The sequence below is a fragment of the Callithrix jacchus genome, chromosome 12 (genome assembly GCF_049354715.1).
Source record: "Callithrix jacchus isolate 240 chromosome 12, calJac240_pri, whole genome shotgun sequence".
NCBI lineage: Eukaryota > Metazoa > Chordata > Mammalia > Primates > Cebidae > Callithrix > Callithrix jacchus.
The window spans coordinates 84900221-84920654 of NC_133513.1; the positions used below are offsets into that span (position 1 = coordinate 84900221).

The 20434-nt window shown below is 38.3% G+C and overlaps 1 protein-coding gene and 1 pseudogene across 25 annotated transcripts in view; one reads left to right on the forward strand and one right to left on the reverse strand.

The window, feature by feature from the left end:
• CPEB3 (cytoplasmic polyadenylation element binding protein 3) overlaps window positions 1-20434 on the reverse strand; it is a 248366-nt gene that overhangs the window by 90524 nt on the left and 137408 nt on the right. For all 25 annotated transcript variants that reach the window (XM_078346025.1, XM_078346018.1, XM_035268463.3 and 22 more), the window contains 2 exons: window positions 7413-7580; window positions 5555-5644 (listed from right to left, as the gene is read on the reverse strand). In XM_078346025.1, the coding sequence (XP_078202151.1) occupies window positions 5555-5644; window positions 7413-7580 (258 nt within the window). The remainder of the gene's footprint in view (window positions 1-5554; window positions 5645-7412; window positions 7581-20434) is intronic.
• LOC103796757 (eukaryotic initiation factor 4A-I pseudogene) lies at window positions 645-1499 on the forward strand (annotated as a pseudogene).

A 20434-nucleotide genomic window follows, 5' to 3' on the forward strand; every position in this document is an offset into this window, starting at 1 on the left:
GGGGAAAATGGCCAAGATATTGGTCTGGCACAAGCAAAGGTGATCAAAACAAAAATAGACAAATGGGATCACATCAAGTTAAAAAGCTTCTGCACAGCAAAGGAAACAGTCAACAAAGTAACGAGACAACCCACAGGATGGGAGAAAATAGTTACAAACTGTCAATCTAACAAGAGATTAATAATATATTAGGAGCTCAAACAACTCAATAGGAAAAAAAATCTAATAATCCAATTTAAAAATGGGCAAAAGAGAGTTTCTAAGGATCATATCTGAGAATGAGGATTTCTAATCCAGAGACAATGGTCCCAATGGGATGGAGCCTGAAGGCATCACTGAGAGTAACTGGAATGAGATTGTTGATAGCTTTTATGACATAAGCCTCTGGGAATCCCTCCTCCATGGCATCTACACCTATGGTTCTGAGAAGTCCTCTATCACCCAGCAGTGAGCCATTCTCCTTGTATCAAGTGTTATGATGTGATCACTCAAGCCCTATCTGGGACTCGGAAAATGGCCACCTTTGCATATCAATTCTGCAGCAGAGTGAATTAGATCTAAAGGCTACCCAGGCCTTGGTCCTAGCACCCACTTGATAACCAGTTCAGAAGACAGAGAAGCTGGTCCTGACACTAGGAGTCTACATGGGTGCCTCCTGTCATGCCTGTATTGGGGGCACCAATGCGCATGCTGAAATGCAGAAACTGCAGATGGAACTTCCCTATATCATCATAGGTACCCCTGGCCATGTGTTTGATATGCTCACCCAGAGATACCTGTCTCCCAAATACATCAACATGTTTGTACTGGATGAAGCTGATGAAATGTTAAGCCATGGATTAAAGAACCTGACCTATGACACATTCCAAAAGCTCAACAGCAACATCCAGGTGGTTTTGCTGTCAGCCACAAGGACTTTTGATGTGCTTGATCAGAAGCCACAAGGCCTTTTGATCAAAAAATTCATGATGGACCCCATTTGGATTCCTGTTATGAAGGAAGAGTTGACCCTAGAGGGTATTCACCAATTCTACATCAATGTGGAACATGATGAGTGGAAAATGAGTACACTGTGTGACTTGTATGAAACCTTGACTGTCACCCAGGCAGTCATCTTCATCAACACCGGAAAGAAGGTGGATTGGCTGAGAAGATGCATGCTTGGGATTTCACCATCTCTGCCATGCACTGAGATATGGACCAAAGGAATGAAATGTGATCATGAGGGAGTTTTGTTCTGGCTCTAACAGAGTATTGATTACCACTGACCTGCAGCCAGAGGCACTTACGTGCAGCAGGTTTCTTTAGTTATCAACTATGACCTTCCCACCAACAGGAAAAACTATATCCACAGAATCAGTCAAGGTGGACGGTTTGACCGTAAGGGTGTGGCTATTAACATGGTGACAGAAGAAGACAAGAGTACACTTTAAGAAATTTAGACCTTCTACAAGACCTTCATTGAGGAGATGGCTCTCAATGTTGTTGACCTCATCTGAGTAGCTATCCTGCTACCTAGCCCCAGCCAGGATTCAATATTGGAAAACTGAGGAACGGCAGGAGGGAGAAGGAAAGGGAGACAAGGGATGGACATCTTGTCACTTTCTTTTTTTTGAATAAATGTCACTTTTTGAGGCAAAGAAAAAAATAGGTAAAAGATCTGAAGAGGCCTTTCTGGAAAGAAGACATACAAATGGCAAACAGATATATGAAAAGGTGTTCAATATTACTGATCATCAGAGAAAGGCAAATGAAAACAACAATGTGATATTATCTCATCACAGTTAAAATCCAAAAGACAGGCAATAACAAATGCTGGAGAGGATATGGAGAAAAGGGACCCTTCTATGCTGTTGGTGGGAATATAAATTAGTATAGCCACTATGAAGAACAGTATGGAGGTTCCTCAAAAAACTAAAAATAGAGCTGCCATGTGAGCCATCAATTATACTGTTAGGTATATACCCAAAAGAAAGGAAATGAGTATATCAAAAAGGTATCTGCACTCTCATGTTTGCATCACCATTCACAATAGCCAGAATTAGGAAACAACCTTTACCCATTTGTTAGCAGATGAATGGATAAAGAATATGTGGTACATATACACAGTGGAGTAGTATTCAGCCATAAAAAAAAAAGTCCTGTCATCTGCAACAGCATGGATGGACCTCGAGGACATTATGTTAAGCAAAATAAACCAGGCACAGAAAGACAAACTTTCCATTGTCTCATGCATTTGTGGAAGCTAAAAATCAAAACAACGGAATTCATGATGAATAAGATCTAGTCTTTGACAGTACAACAGGGTGGCTACAGTCAACAACAAACTACTGTATATTTTTAAATAACTAAAGTATAATTGGAATGTTTGTAACACAAATAAATGATAAATGCCTGAGACGAATACCCCATTTACCCTGATGTGATTATTACACACTGTATGCCTATATCAAAATATCTCAGGTACTCCATAAATATATTAATATATATCTACTAGGTACCTGTAAAAAATTAAAATTAAAAAGGAGTCTTTACAATAGACAAATATCCCAAAATCAAAATGAAGTATATAGTTAGCAAGATAAGAAAATCAAATGGCCACTAAAGAGAAAAATGCAAAAATAAAAATAAATAAAGAAAAATAATTCTAGGAGATGTGTAAAATAAAAAAAAAATTTTTAAAGAAAAATGAAAAAAAAAAAAGATGTCATTTTTAGCCATCAGATTGGCAAAGATTGAAAAAGCCATTTCCTCAGATCCTTAACAAATCTTAGCTTTGGGCCGGGCATGGTGACTCTCATGCCTGTAATCCTAGCATTTTAGGAGGCCGAGGTTGGCAGACTGCTTCAGCTTAAGGGTTCAAGACCAGCCTGGGCAACATGGCAAAACCCCATCTCTGCCAAAAATACAAAAATTAGCTGGGCATGGTGGTGCACGCTGTGGTCCCACTTACTTGGGAGGCTAAGGTGGGAGGATTACTTGAGCCCAAGAGGCAGAGGTTGCAGTGAGCCAAGCTTGTGCCACTGCACTTCAGCTTAGGCAACAGTGAGACCCTGTCTCAAAAAATATACATAGTTTTGCAAATTTGGTACTATCAATGAGAACATAAATGTGTATGAATCTTCTTAGTGCATTTTGGCAATCTGCATGAACATGCAATTTGGCTTCTAGAAATTGACCCAAAGAGGTCATTATAAAAGGGCACAAAGATATTCACTAAAGCAGGATTTATGAAAGAAATCATTGGAAGCAACTTACATGCCACCAATAGGCTTGATTAAATAAACAGAGGTCATTAATGATAATGTAGGCTTATTACAGAAAGATGTTAATGTTGCTAGGGAGAGAAATGTAGGTTATAAAGCAGCATATATAGTCTGATCTCATTTATATGAAACTCAAAATTTCACATAAATGTATATATTTACAAAGAGATTTTAGAAAAAAAGATTTTGGAAGGATATTTAGCAAATATAAACAGTGATTATCTCAAGTAGAGGTAGATTTGGGATAATTTCCCTTAAACATGACCACATACATGTTTATCTTCATATTTACTTTTTATGGTGATTAGCTGAGGGCTTTATCTCAGAATTATTTTTATAACTTTTTCAGCATTTTTTGTCCTTTGTTTTTTTGAGATGGAGTCTCACTCTGTCACCCAGGCTGGAGTGCAACGGTGTGATCTCAGCTCACTGCAACCTCCCCCTCCCAGGTTCAAGCGATTCTCCTGTCTCAGCCTCCTGAGTAGCTGGGATTAAAGGCATACACCACCATGCCCAGCTAATTTTTATATTTTTAATAGAGAGACAGGTTTCACCATATTGGCCAGGCTGGTCTTGAACTCCTGATTTCATGATCTGCACACCTCAGCCTCCCAAAGTTCTGGCATTACAGGCATAAACCACAGCACCCGGCCATTTTTTCATAACTATCACTCTTAGAAAAATATTTTGTACATGTCATTTTACAGAGTATGTTACCTACACCACAATGTGGTGAACACATTCACTCACTGAAAAAAAAACTACCCTGATGCATCAAATAACTAGCATCACTAGTAAAATATTTCAGACATGTATCTTTACATAGTATAATACTTGTACCACAGTGTGATGAACATACTCTTTCACTGAAACAATCAGCATGATGTTTCTGATTACTATAAGCTTAATTTTTTAACTTACAAATTTTGGGGAATTAGCAAAAGAATATTAAGAACAAGTAACAGCCCTCTATATTAAGTAACTTATTTTATAGGTTATAAAGAGAGTGAGACTTGAAGAAGTATAATTGACAAAGAAACCTAATCAACTGGACATAAAAGGAAGCCACTTACTTGCCTTCCTCAGGTTAAGCTATAATTTGATTCCTGTACAAGGCACAGGAAGGACAAGTATTTTCACTCCATCTTTTTTGTGCTGAGTAATATTACACAATAATATGTATCAAAAAGCCATTTTTCTGAAATGAAACATATCCTTGAAACCTATCTACAGAATGTAACACAAACAAAATCTTTAACCTGAAACTTTATTTACTGACTGATTGATTGATTGACTAGATGGAGTTTCACTCTTGTCACCCAGGGTGGAGTGCAGTGGCTCACTGCAACCTCTGCCTCCTGGGTTCAATCAATTCTCCTGCCTCAGCCTCCCAAGTAGCTGGGATTACAGGTGCCTGCCACCATACCATGCCCAGCTAATTTTTGTATTTTTGGTAGAGATGGAGTTTTACCATGTTGGCCAGGCTGGTCTCGAACTCCTAATCTGAGGTGATCAGTCTGCCTCAGCCTCCCAAAATGCTGGGATTATAGGCATAAGTCATCTCGCCCGGCCTCAAAACATTCTTCTATATAAATCTAGTAATACAACCAGAATGAATAGCTCCAGAAAAGTTCCCTAGATTTTGCAGAAATGACAAACTCTATACAAAGCAATATATTTTCATGGCCTCATAAATTATCAAAGGAGCCTCCCCAAAATAAGGGAAGCAGGGTCATACGGAGAGTCTTGTGCTAGTCTGCCCTCTACTTCCTTTGTGGGTCTTTTTTGTTTATTTTTATTTTTGCCCTCCAATTCCAAACAGGCTAAGTCACTTAATATATAGAAGTGGATAGAGATCATTTTGTAAGATGCCATTCTTTAGCCACTAGGTTTCCCAGGTTTGGGGTTTATAAGATCTATAAAACCATAGGGCTATGGAATGCAAATAAAATCTGACCCTAAATAATCTTCTCCTTTATCATTGCTGACATTCCTCAAAAACCTAGATCTTTTCTTTCAAAATAAAGAAAATTAATAGGAGGCTCATCCATAACAGACTCCCAGGGTCTCACTGTCAATAAAATTGGTGCCATGAAACAATCAGTGTGCTTCAGGGTAAGAGTCCCTAAGTGGAAACACAATACACACAAGGATGATTGACATTAAAATGTTTTCCTAATTGAGGGAAAAAATCAACAACTATTTCAAGAGTTAAAAGGCTGCCTTTTATTGAACTGCCATGCTACCTCCCCAACAGACAGGCAGTGGAGACATTTTAAGAGCATTACCTTTAGGAGGAAAATACGACTTGCTTTCAGCTTTGTGAGGCCAGTCTACCACTAGAGGTCCAAACCTGCGAAAGCTGGCAGTGATCTCATCTACAAAACAAAGAAAGAATCTTAGCAAAAGAGAAAAAATAATTGCAATCAGAATAGCACAAAACATGTCTTTTTAGTTTAAAAAATGTTTTGAGGGTTATTTTCTAAAGCATTCTTACAGAAGTGAAACCTACTAAGTGAAATACCATTGCTTGAGTATACATTTGGTTATTCGCTTTTAACCATGCAAAGCATGTTTCTAACTATAATTCATCTCCTTTCACTGCCAATAAACTTGACATAAAGAATTTGGAAGAAAAATATCTCACATTAACTAAGGTGACTTCTATGTCAAATAGAAAGATTCTAAAAACAGGAATGTCCTCTGATTTTAGAAGAAAAGGTACAGAAAATATTTAAAATATGGTTTCACTTCTATGGAACCTCTAAGATTATTTTAGAAATAGATATGATTCTTTTTTTAAAATAAAGACAGGGTTTCACCATGTTGGTCAGGCTGGTCTTGAACTCCTGACCTCAGGTGATCCACCTGCCTTGGCCTCCAAAGTGCTTGGATTATAGGTGTGAGCCACCACGCCCGGCCTAGATATGATGATTCTTTTGGTGAGGAGTAGGGGCAATAAGTGCCCCTTTCAATAGTTTCTTATCATCCAATTGATAAAGTAAATCTAATCAATAGATGAGATTAACATGAATAAAAGAACAATTCGGAGGAAAATAAGTGTTCAGCTATGTATATCGTTAATGTAGTTAGTCTAGTCTAAAATAAAACTACTTTTTGAGACTTCTCTCACCATGAAAAAAGGAAATCATGAGTAACTAGAAGTGTGTCACAGCCAGAATAATGCTAGAAAAACAATACTGTAAGAATATCAGACAGTATTTTTATATCAGACCCAAAGCCTGCTGGAACTAGAGTTGCTTTTTGCTTAAGTTAACTCTGTCACAATTTTATTTCATTCATCCTTTCAACAAATATTTATTGATAATTTACTGTGTGCTAAAATAAACTGCCTTTAGGCATAAGTGAACACTCATTTTTAGACTGATAGCATCTAAAAAATATTATTAAGAAAAATTCGAATTCATCTCCATTCTTTTAAAGAGGGGAATTAAGCTTTTCATTAATAGGTATTTGTTTTTATTTGATTATTATGAAACAAGGTCTCACTCTGTCACCCAGGCTGGAGTTCAGTGGTGTGATCATAGCTCACTGTAACCTCAAACTCCTGGGCTCAAGTGATCTTCCACCTCAGCCTCCTGAGTAGCTCAGAGTACAGGCATGCGCCACTACACCCAGCTAATCTTTTTATTTTGTAGAGACAGGGTCTTGCTATGTTGCCTAGGCTGGTCTTGAAACCCTGGGCTCAAGCAACCCTGCTACCTTGGCCTGCCAAAGTACTGGGATTACAGGCATGAGCCACTGCACTGGCCAGTATTTATATTAAAATGTGAGAATATTTGGTGTGGTGGACATGAGCAAAAGCTCTGGAATCTAACTGAATTTGAGTTGTAACTACACCATCAGCTATGTAACCCTGAACAAATTATTTCTCTCTGATCCTCAGTTTTCTTATCTATAAAATGGAGATGCTAGGATATGCACATAAGATAGCTATGAGGATTAAATGAGATAATGTAACATGAAGTACAATAACATACTATTACTTTCTAATCTACCAAATAGTCTCACCTCCTATATGCTAAGATATAAATGTCCTAAAATTGACTTGGAAAGGAGAGGCAGGGTCAGACCACACAAAGAACAAACTCAGCCTTTGTAAAATCATTAATGAATGCATAGTACCTTCATCAATATCAGGAGGAAGGCCTCCAACAAACACCTTTCTAGAGTAGCGTTCTACTCGTTCCCCATTTTGACAGCGAGTGGGAGAACTTAAGCCAGATGACAAGGCCTGATCGCCGTGGCTGTCGTCCAGGAAGGCATCTTCAAAGGGAAAGAGAGAAGACCGACCTGAAACAAATGTGGGAGTTTCTGTAATTAAAATGATTTTCTAGGACAATAAATGCTCTATTAGAAGCCCGAAGTACAGAGAGAAACATTCAAAAAATGTGTCCTGAGCTATGGCTTTCCCAAGATTACCAGGACTGAAGATTACCAGGTCTAGATACATTTTTTATCATCATTTTTGTGTAAGGGTATGCACAGCCTTGGGATGACCAGATTGCTATCTAAAGAAACACAGGTAGGGCATGGTGGCTGATGCCCATGATCCCAGCAGTTTGGGAAGCCAAGGTGGGTACATCACCTGAGGTCAGGAGTGGTTAACAGGGCAAAACCCTATCTCTACTCAAAATACAAAACCTAGCCGGGTGTGGTGATACACGCCTGCAATCCCAGCTACTCAGGAGGCTGACGCAGGAGAACTGCTTGAACCCAGGACTTAGAGGTGCAGTGAGCCAAGATTGCGCCACTGCACTCCAGCCTAAATGACGAATGAAACTCAGTCAAAAAAAAAAAGAAACATCAAAATTGCAGTGGTTTCCTTGCTAAATCGCTGCATTTTACTTATTCAGTCTCTATCACAGCTACTAGGAGTATATTCGGCAGCTATTTTTTCTTTCTTTAGTCATTTCTTAAAATAAATGAAGTAATCTCTATCCATAGATTTTTATCTGCTCTTTATGGTTACCTGAGAGGTTTAGTTCTAAAGAGTGGTCCTGACAGCCAAGGGAATCAGGTGAAACTGGTGACAGAGGCCGATAACTTCTTTTCTAAGAGCAGAACTAAAGATCATCAAGTTTTCCTTGTCATTCCAAGCTACTCGAATTGGGAAATAAACATATGCAATAATAAAGGACAGGGTAAGTAAATGAAAACATGTAACTTAATATGTGAGAGTAGAAATGTAGAGGCGGTTATGAAACCCTTAACCCCACTAATCTACGCTATATTTTATGCCACCAAAAAAATATATGAAAAGAAATGAAAAAGAATTATTTTCATTGTTAATTTTATAGCCAAATAAAGTGTGTAGAGCAAAAGTACCTACCCAGTCCACATGTCTACAAGAAAGATACCAGCAGTTAGAGTCAGCAGTAAATTTACCAGCAGTAAATATAACACAATAATGCCACTTGGTATTACAAAATAAAATCTAAATTTAAAATCAAATCCATTTCCTGTTTGAATCAGTGACTTCCTAGTAAAACTTTCCACTAGGTTCCACTCTAAAAATGAACCATTAGAGCACGCTAACTTTTTGGGGAAAAAAGAAAAATTCCCCTCTAAAATAAATTCATATACTCTTAAAAAAAAAAAAAAAGCAGTGTTTTTTCCATTTAGTCTATCCTATCTTTATTTCCCTGAAACCTAGGTTGTGTGTCACAACAGCCAACTCTTGAAAACAGAATATAAATAGGGCTTAGAAAAATACTGAACATGTATTTACGAAAAAGTTAAAGTTATTAATATAACTCTGTCTATTTTGTGAACAACCCAGGTAGCATAAGAAAGACACTGTTTTAATGTTAGGAGTTAAATAAAAAGACCAAAGAATTTTTTGTTCAGTTTTTCCCAGCTTAGCTACCAAGAAACAGAACAAAATCTGTCACCAGATTTTGGTGGCAGCAACAAACAATAGACAGCAAATCCTTGTCCCAAAAGGAGCTTTCCAAAGACATCCAGAGACGTTCTCCTACAGCTGACAGGTTCACTTTATTCCATAACCCACACTCAGTGAATTACATGCCTACTCAGTGTCAGGCATATGTGCAAATCAGCATTTCCCACTGAAAGTTCCTAACCCCAACTCTTACCTTCAACACTAGTAATATTATATACTCAGAAAACAAGAACTGGGGAAGGGGAAGCAAAATAATCTGGGAAAATAATGAATACTTTATTCCTTTCCACCTCAGAAAATAAAAGGCTACAAAAAGTTCTACAGTAAAGAAACATTAACTGGCTGGGCATGATGGCTCACACCTGTAGTCCCAGCACTTTGGAAGGCCAAGGCTGGCAGATCATTTGAGTCCAGGAGTTCAAGACCAGCCTAGGCAACATGGTGAAACTCTTGTCTACAAAAAATTCAAAAATTAGCCGGGCATGGTGACACACATCTGCAATCCCAGCTACTGGGAGGCTAAGGTGGATCGCTTGAGTCCAGGAGGTAGAGGTTGCAGTGAGCTCAGACCATACCACTGCACACCAGCCTGGGTGACAGAGTGAGACAGACCCTGTCTGAAGAAAAAAAAAAAAAAATTAACTTACTCCAGCATTACCCAGATGTTAAAGGAATTCTTCACCATACAAAATTCAGTGGAAAACACTTTAGGAAATATGCACCCACATTTCAGTGACACTGAACAAATGAATCACAGTCTGGTGGGAGAGGAAGGCAAGTACATAAATAATTATAAAACAGAGAGGGAAGTACTAAGAGAAGACTTTACCAAGTGACACAAGAGTACAATTTACTCCCCTCCTGGAGAATGGCGAGGAGAGGCTCTTAGAGTATTTTTACAGGACAGCAAGTTTGAGCAGAATCTTGTCAGAGTGGGAGATTCTGAGGTAAAGAACAAGAAGCCACAGATCAAGTACTGTCAAAACAGCTTTTGATCTTTCCCTCCGAAATTGCTCCTTCTCTATTATTCCCTAAAATCTCAATAAAAATGCTGATTATCCACACAGGATTCAATCCAGAAACCTAGAACTCACCCTTGACATCTCCCTCTCTTATACTCCATGTTAAATCCATCTCTCACTAAGTCCTACCAACTCAAGCAGACTAAATAGTCTGTTTAGTCTACTGACTTCTATCTCATACCCCACAATGCCTTCTCCACCTAACAGCCAAAGGCACTGTTTTCAAACATTAATTTGAACATATAGGCACACTCCTCACCCTATCCTCAAAAGCCCTCAATGACTTCCCACTGCTTTCTGATAAAGAACAAAAATGTAACTGTGAACTACAAGGCTTCTGCACACCTCTTCTTCATCACAGTTGCTGCCTCTCCCTCTTGCTCACTAACCACCAGTCACACAGACCTCCTTCGAATTTCCTGATTATTCCTCCTTGCTGCAGGCCCTAAGGACAATTTGTTCCCTCTACCTAAAACAAACATACCCATTTCAACTCTCCAATTTCCTAATTAATTCCTATTAATTCTTCAGGTCTCAGCTGAAAAGTTTCCTCAGGTTGAACTTTCCTAAGCCTTTAGATTAGGTTAGATCCCCTTTTCTACCCATAGACAGCCCCCCATACTTCTTCGTAACAATTTCCCCAAAGACCATTATACCATTTGGGTGAGTTTTTATTATGTATCTCTTTCCCTAACCCTATTAAATTGTAAACTCTATTTAATCTTGTTCACCACTGTTTCTTCCTGCCCTAACTAGGTCACACAAAAGGCACACCAAAAATGTTAAATGCGAGGCAACATCCAGGAAAGGAAAACAGTATGTGCAAACGCATGTCACTGCAAATCTATGATGAAACACAATACACAGAAGTGAGAATGGCAAGAGATGTAACCATGTTCTAGAAAATTGAGACCTTTCCTATTGCTTTTATTTGCTCAAGTTTAATGTTCTATATTACAAAATGGAAAATTATTTTCCGACTTTTTGAATTTGGTTCAAAGGATTCTCCTTTCTCAGCCATCCCAGTAGCTGGGATTATAGGCATGTGGCACCACACCCAGCTTATTTTTCTATTGCCTCAGCCTCCCTGGTAGTTGAGATTATAGTAGTGTGTCACCACACCCAGCTTATTTTTCTATTTTTCGTACAGACAGTGTTTCCTAGTGTGTTGGCCAGGCTGGTCTCAAACTCCCAACCTCAAGTGATTGGCCTACCTCGGCCTCCCAAAGTGTTGGGATTACAGGTGGGAGCCACTGTGCTTGGCCCTAATACTGGCTTTTTTTTTTTTTTAACTACACTAACTCCATAGAGACCATGATATTCTCACCTAATTCATCTTCTGTCCTGTCAGAATGACTTCTCTAAGATACCTATGACCATGTTAGTCCGCTATCCAAAATCCTACTGTAACTTCTATTACATCCATCAACATTTTGAACTCAGGGAGATGGGGGATGAGGTGAGAGTCTGAAGAAATCTGTGACCAACCAAAGGAGAGATGAGGAAATGCTGAACCAGAGCAGTGAAAGAGAGAAGCAGATGCTGAAGACATTCTGAAACAAAAAGAATTTTCTGCATGTTCAACATAACCACAGCTCAGAGTATTTTGGCAAAGAAAACAAAATGAAGAGTTGTAAAAATTTGGACAGTTTTATTAAGTGGTTACGGGTAATTAAGAAATTTCCCAAGGTTTTAAAACCAAATCTCTGTCTTAGTATTTAGAGTACTATAGCCTTCAGCAATAAAATAAAGTTGCCCTTGGAAATGAAACTGCTAAGAACTAACACATAAATGATGTTTCTCTGTGGGTAAGAATTAAGAATACAGGTCTCAGAGCCCAGTCCCCAGATCTACTAATCTGAATCTGTAGGGGTCAGGCTCGAAAATCTGCACTTTGCTCAAATTTCCCCAGTTATTCCTATGCTCAAGCTTAAGAATCACTGAAGTGGAGATTATTTGTCTGCTACAGGCAGCCACTGAAAGAGATATTTTGTGTGAAGTGTATGGAACCCTGGGAAATGGATCCAAGTTCAATCAAGTTAAGAAAAGTATATCCTCAACACTGGAATGTAAAATCTATAACCTTATCAACCTTACTGTAACATGACTGCCTGAAGTGCTGACAGAACAGAAAGTCTGCAGAAAGCATTTAAAAGACAGAATTGCAGAGTAAGAGCTTGTAGTGTTCACCCAGAGCAGACTGACAGGAGACATGAGGACTTTATCATACTCTGTAGGATTATTCCTCCAGGGGACAGAATGGTTCACCTTATATTTCCAGAGCCTGAAAATAATCTATTTCCCTCTGCTCTTTTTTTCTTTTTTTAATATACATATGGGGTCTCACTAGGTTGCCCAGGCTGGTCTTGAACTCCTGGGCTCTAGTGATCCTCCTGCCTTGGCCTCCCAAAGTGCTGGGATTACAGGTGTGAGCCACTGCTCCTGGCCCCTCTGCTCTTATTATAAGCTCCTGGAGTATTCTGTTAATAAATTCAGCACTCTGCTATTGTGAAGGGGGACTCTTGACCTAGTAGATAGTCAGTTATTGAAATTTTATTTCCATATACATCCAGCTCCATCAGAAACCACTGGTATTCTGACTTGTCCAGTAATCCCTTGTGAGGACGGTATTCATGCATTCATTTGATTGGCATAAATCCATCTCTAAAACAAATCATCCCTGAGAAAGTTGGTAAAATTTTAGTTCCTGGACATGAGTTACTAGAAACTGAAACTTTAAGAGGCTGCACCTAAATTGTGCCCCAGGAGAAGTCTTGCTTCACTAACTAGCAACTCTCTGACATATTTCTTTTTTTTAAGAGAACATTTCCAAGACCAAAATGTGTTAAAAGCAAACCACATTACTTATCAAAAATTATATTTCTATGTGAAGAGAATATAAACCTGCTTTAGAACATGATACTGCCACATAAAATATGTATATTCAATATTTCAATAAAAGCAGGAAAAAAGTTTCTTAAATGCTCCAAGTGGGTCATTCGGCTTTCCACCAATGGTCTGGTTCTCTGACATGTATTTCAATTACTATCTATAATTAGTTTATGGTCCAGTAATTGGACAAATCATCTCTGAATGTGGAGATGGCTTAAAACCAAACAAGCTTGCAGGAAAAGTGCCAAATAGAAGACTTGCAAAGCATTAGGTAAGCATGGTAGGCTTGTCCAAGATAAGACTCCCCTTTCCTTTCCTTCAGCAAATAATGGAAAAATAAAAGCCTACTGCCAAGCTATGCTGTCAAAGCTGCTGGGACCTCACCTCTGAGCTCCCACCATGGCCTCTGCCATCATTCCAGCAGTTCCAGGGTACCTCTAGCAAAGCACTTCTACACCAAGCCTGACTCTTTCCGTCTTAGTCTTACAAGTAGCTCAGAAATTAGTCACTTTTGGGGTTTAAGAAAAAGAAATTATGAGGCATGATTCCCTCATAAAATACATATAGAATACACACACACACACACACACACACACACACACACACACACTTTTTTTCCCCTGGAAATGACAGGTCCAGCCTAGTGTCCAGTATGTGACTTTGAACAAAAAACATTTCATTTATGGTTTCATTTGCATAATGAGAGAGTTTAACTAGATGAAAAGCTCTCAGATCCCTGGGGACAGCAGAATTCCTTTTATTACACAGAAATCTTACATAAAAATGCATTTGCTTCATATCAATATCTGGTATATCTTAGGCATCACAAACTTCATGTGTTTCCAAGTGAACTTTTGATATTTACCTTAAACCTATTCTCTCCCATCCCATTTCAGTATGTGGCATTACAATTCACCCAATTACTGAAGCCAGAATCTGAAAATCATTTTTGAGTCTTCCTTCTTATTTACTCTCCAAGGTAAATTCAGCAACCTGACACCATCTGTTAAATGCTACTGCTGATTCCATTCTCCAAGACATATCTTTAATTCATTCACTTCTCTCCAACTCCACTGCCCTTACCCTATCCTAACTACTCTCATCTCTTGCCTGACATCACCTCCTCACTAGGCAACCCACTTCTCTTTTCACTCCATTCCAAACAGCAACCAAAGTGCTCTTTTAAAAACATAAATCCAATCATTTGACCTTGCTTTAAAGCTTCAAAACTTTCCTCTGGTACTTGGACCAAGTTCAAAATCCTTACCAGGAGCTAATGTCCAATAAGATCAGATTCTCTTTCCTTCCTCCAAACTCATCTTAAGACATACTCCTCCACCACCTACCAAGCATCAGCCATTCTAGGCTTCATTTACATCCTCAAACTAAGCCCTTTCTTGCCTCAAACATTTTTTTTTTTTTAAGAAACATGATTTTTTTGAAATATAGTTCACGCATCATACAATTGATCCTTTAATCCATTAGCAGTCACTCTTCGTTTTTCCTCAACCTCTAAGCCCTAGGCAATCACTCATCTCTGTTTTGTCTCAATACATTTGTCTATTCTGGACACTTCATATAAATGGTATCATACAAAGATGTGACTATTGAGACTGGCTTCTTTCACTAGGTGTAACGTATTCAAGGTTTATGTTGTAGCATGTACCTGTGCTCAAACCTTTTACAAATGCAGTTTCTTCCATCTTCCCCTTTTAAACTAGTCTTATATCTGAAATCTTTAAAATATTCCAGGGGAAAAAGGGAAGAGAATATATGAGATAAAACTGACAAAAATGCTGATAATAACTGAAGCTGATAATGGATATATTGGCGTTCATTAAACTATTCTACATTTTATATATTTTTTAATTTCCTTAATAAAAATTTTTTTTAGATAGCTGTCTCTCCATCCTTTGAGTTTCACCTGTTCAGAGGTGACCTCCCTACCTTAGGGGGACTCCACTATTCTTTTCTGCCTAGTATTTATCACAACTTTTAAGAATAAAAATATTCATTTCACTTACTTACTGTCTTTCTCCCTACTAGAGTGAACACTGAGCAATGTCAGAGACCACATCTGGAGTCTAGAACAGCATTGGTATGCAAACACTTAAGGAGCAAAATTTGGGTTGAAGGCACAGAAAATCCTTCCTTCAGTCTTTCTTTCAGCCTGTCCCAGATTAACTTCCCACAAAAGTGAAAAACTAGTGATCTTCCCCTCACTATCATCTGTGCTCAACTTTTCCTATTACTATGAGCAGTAACATTTTCAGATACTGTAATCATGAACATTCAGAAAATTCTCCGATTCATGTCCATGTTTTATTCCAGAATCATCCATACCTTTAAACAAGAAAGCTCATACAACTGGGTTTGAATTACCAGGATGGCATGTTTTTACCATGGTCTCACTGGAAAAGCTGATCTCTCTCCCCTTCAGCAGGCTTTTGACAGAAATACTCAACTTTGGGCCGGGCATGACAGCTCATTCCTTTAATCTCAGCACTTTGGGAGGCTGAAGTGGGCAGATCACCTGAGGTCAGGAGTTCAAGACCAGCCTGACCAACATGGTGTAACCCCGTCTTACTAAAAATACACACAAAAAAATTAGTCGGAGACAGTGGCACACACCTGTAGTCCCAGCTACTCGGGAGGCTGAGGCTGGAGAATCACTTGAACCCGGGAGGCAGAGGTTGCAGTGACATGAGATCAAGCCACTGCACTCCAGCACGGGTGACAGAGCAAGACTCCATCTCAAAAAAGAAAAAAGAAATACTCAACTTCACACACACACAAAAAGAAATATTCGACTTTAACTCAGCATACAAGTTTGCTTGGTTGGACTTTAGAACTTTTGTTATCAATTAAGTAACCCATTAATATACATATATTTTTATGAACTAAATATATGCAGGAGTACATTTATAACAGTAACTCTAATCATTCTTTTCATTTTCTCATTTGCACTATTAAAAGGGCCTTTTATATTTTCCTTACTGCTCTATAACTAGAAAATTCTGTTAAACATCAAAAATACTGGTATGGGCCAGGCACGGTGGGTCATACTATAATCCCAGCACTTTGGGAAGCCAAGGCAGGTGGATGGCCTGGGGTCAGGAGTTTGAGACCAGCCTGGCCAATGTGGAGAAACCCCATCAATACTAAAAATACAAAAACTATCCAGGCACGGTGGTGTGTATCTATAACCCCAGCTACTCAGGGGGCTGAGGCAGGAGAATCTCTTGAACTTCGGGGGCGGAGGTTGCAGGGAGCAGAGATCGCACCACTGTACTCAAGCCTGGGTGATGGAGCAAGACTCCATCTCAAAACACAAAAACAAAAACAAAAATACTGGCATAGCCAACATGTCAACTTATGGACAAGAGTTTCATGGAGACCATAAAAACTCATATTCATGTGAAATGAAAAGCACAGTATATATTAAACGTGTAGGCAAAAACCTTAAATGACACTACCTGGTAGACTAGTTATATTTCCTCATTTGCATTGTTAAAAAGACCTTTCATATTCTCCTTACTGCTCTATAACTAGGAAATTCTGTTAAACATCAAAAATACTGGCATAGCCAACATGTCTACTTATGGACAAGGGTTTCAATGGAGACCATAAAAACTCGTTCTCATGTGAAATGAAAAACACAGTATATATTAAATGTGTAGGCAAAAATCTTAAATGATACTAGATGATAGACTAATTTCTAACGGGTTGCAGTTGTTAGGACGACACATATTAAAGCTTATCAAAGGCAGAATGCTCCCAAAGAACAATGGCAAGATTCTTTTGTGTGAGTCTTATTCCACAAATAAAATCAAGGTTTGTCTACTGGAATAAAATAAAAATGGATATAAATGGGAACTATAATTGGGTATTTTTAAGCTCTATATGTAATTGATATTTATTTTTAAATCTTATTCTTTCACATCTAATTCTTCTCATTTCTTATTATTATTACTGCTTCAACAATATTACTAGAAGTACTTGGTTTGCAGAGTCTACCTTCAATACCTACATCCAAGCCTTGAGCTGAGTTCAAGTTATCTCCTGCTTTCATTACTTTTATCATAAAACCCTCTTTCTAAAGCCTGACTGTCCAGGAGTTTCACCCTCTGTTTCAAAAACATACATTCGAACAGCATAGACCGTCTTACTGCCAGCTTCTCCTCTCCAGCTGGCCCCACAGGATACACTCAGAGATATATACTCCAAGCATCTGGTCATGGCGATCTCATCTTTTAACTTTCTTCTAAGAAGAAACACACTAGAAAGTCTTGCTTCCCATTCCTATTCCATTATCCAAATAGGTCCTGAAATGCTACTTATCCCAGGAAACTTTTCCACACTTATCAGGAGAGGTGTAAAAGTCCACTGCCAAATTTGTGCTAACAGAACTTAAAATTTTCACATATATTATATTCACTTTATTTCTGTTCCTAGAAAATTTACCAATGTGGCCAGGCATGGTGGCTCATGCCTATAATCCCACCACATTGGGAGATGGGTGGATGGCTTGAGACCAAGAGTTCAAGACCAGCCTAGCCAACATGGTGAAACCCCATGTCTACTAAAAATACAAAAATTAGCCAGGTATGGCAGTGCATGCTTGTAGTCCCAGCTGCTTGGGAGGCTGAGGCAGGAATCACATGAACCCATGAGGCAGAGGCTGCAGTGAGCTAACATTATATCACTGCACTCCAGCCTGGGCAACAGAGTGAGACTCTGTCTGTAAAAAAAAAAGAGAGAAAAAGAAAAAAATTTACTAACATGTTTATGTATCACACAGAACATGATTTATAGCTCCAGTTCTATTCTTATTCATAGGTAGAGGGAGGTAACATACATCAGCAGGCTTAATTTTTAGGCTTTTTGAGAAAGTCTAAATGTAAACTAGAGAAAAGGGATCAAGCATTGATTTAATCCCTGATAACATGAACAAATGAGCCTAAGGAAGGCTGCCAGTTCATCAGAAGTATACCATGCAGAGTTGGTTCACGTGAATACATCTCAGAGAATAAGAGTTCTAGATATGAGATCAAGATATGCTTTATCCCATATGGTTATATCAATACATTTTAGAAAGATGACTTCTTTTTCAGCTTTGGGAATGAAAGACTTACTGAAAGCATGGACAAAACATTTTCTGTCTGCTCTTTTTTAGTTTCAGAAAGCCAACATTGAGTCTTTTAGCATTTGCACTTCTCTCTTTCTTCCTCTCTTTCTTCCCTCCCCTGCCCCCTCATCATTTTCTACTTCATCTACAACCATCAAACTGCAGAACAAGAGCAGGGACCAAGCCATTCTAGGAAATATTTAGCGAAGCACCTCATACTAAGATCGTGACTTCTGAGAATAATAAAGTCAACTTTACAAATAGATATGGAGAAAGTAACATGAAAAAAGGAAGAGTATTTTTTTTTCAGAAGCTTAGAAATTATAGGCGACTTTATAGTCTTGATATATAGTATTAATATGTTATTATTTAGAAAAATGATTAAAAAATTGATGCCAAACTGTGCTCTGCATAAATATATGGTGTTGTTTCAAATTAATCCTTATCAATAATGACTTAATAAAGGCTAAGTATACATAGGGTCCAGTGTTAGATACTAGACACAACTGTACTCAAAGAACTTACCCCAGCTGAATAATGAGGGCATTCAGAAAAGATAGGAAGAATGCAAGACAGCAGAATCAGAGGTAAGGTTTGAACTAGCAAAATAAGTATAGACCTTAGATAAGTAGGTGAGAGGAAGAGTGACCTGTATGGCCAGAGAGTGGGAAAGCAAACAGACTGGTCAGGGAAAGATGACGTGGGAAAAATGAACGTAATGAAGTTGGTGAAAGAGGCAGAGGCCAGATCATGGGGACCCTGAATTGAGAATGGGGATGACACAGACAAAGCAGTATTTCAGAAAGATGAAGCTGTAGAAATGGAACAGGAGAAATAAAAATAGTAGAAATGAGAAGGACAAGGCCTGACAAAACTAGAGGGAAAATTTTGACAAGATTTGGTGACTGATTAGTAAGTGAGAAGAGGAAAAGTGAGTCCCTGCTGTCTATTCTCCAAATGGTATCTATTTTCTATATAAAATAGTCCATTTCCTATTTTTTCCTGATCATTTTTCTAGCAACGTGAAAAAAGTATGGTACAAAATATTTCTTAATAACATTATTCCTAGGCTTTAACTTTTTAAAATTAAAAAAATAAGGCAATAACATTTAATGCTATTCATTTCCATGGATAGAAAATAATCATTTACACAAATGTTTTTCCACTTGATGATGATGAAAAGCAAAAGTGACTATATGATTCACCATAAATACATATTAGGTTCTGCCAATATGCACTCATTCAACAAACATTTGCTATGGAATAAATGATGAAAGCATTGGTTGGGTAAGCATAGGCAGACAAGATTTTTAATTTTTTAAAATAACAAAATACTGTGAGTTTAGCATCATTATCTTCTCTTCATAACTCAACTACAAAGTCAGAGACAGCTGATGAATGGTAAACATTAGCAGATAAAGAGCCAAAAGACACAGATTCTGATCTCGACTCTGGCTTTAACTTGGTCACACAGCAAGTAAATTACTTCTTTTCCCTCAGCTTCTGCAAATAAGCACGAAACCTTGTATTTGTGGAATATTTTTAATTTACATGGATAGGTTTTCATTTCCTTTTTTTTTTTTTTTAACTAGAACTCCACTAATACTCTGAAGTAGGACAAGACTGGTTTGATTACCTCATAATTTACAGATGAGCATAACAAATCTAAATGATAAGGCAATGATACAACCTACGTGTCTGACCCTAAGTCCCATATGCTTTTCACTACATCCGGCTTCTCCTAGCTACTTCGTAAAATTATTTAAAAACTACAGATATGGGAAATGCTTTAGAACAGTTACAGCATTACACAAATGAAAGTTGTATTGTTCTGTTTGGGTGTGACCAGGAGAGAATGAAGGTTTTCTTTTTTTTAGTTTCTTTTTTTTTTTTTGAGAATGAAGGTTTTATGGGGACTAAAGCTTATTTTGGGATCCCTCTTTAAGAAAAAGAACACAGCTGGGCACGGTGGCTCATGACTGTAATGCCGGCACTTTGGGAGTCCGGGGTGGCTGGATCACCTGAGGTTGGGAGTTTGAGATCAGCATGACCAACATGGAGAAACCTCATCTCTACTAAAAATACAAAATTAGCCGGGGGTGGTGGCACATGCCCATAATCCCTGCTACTTGGGAGACAGAGGCAGAAGAATCGCTTGAACCTAGGAGGCAGAGGTTGTGGTGAGCTGAGACGGCACCAT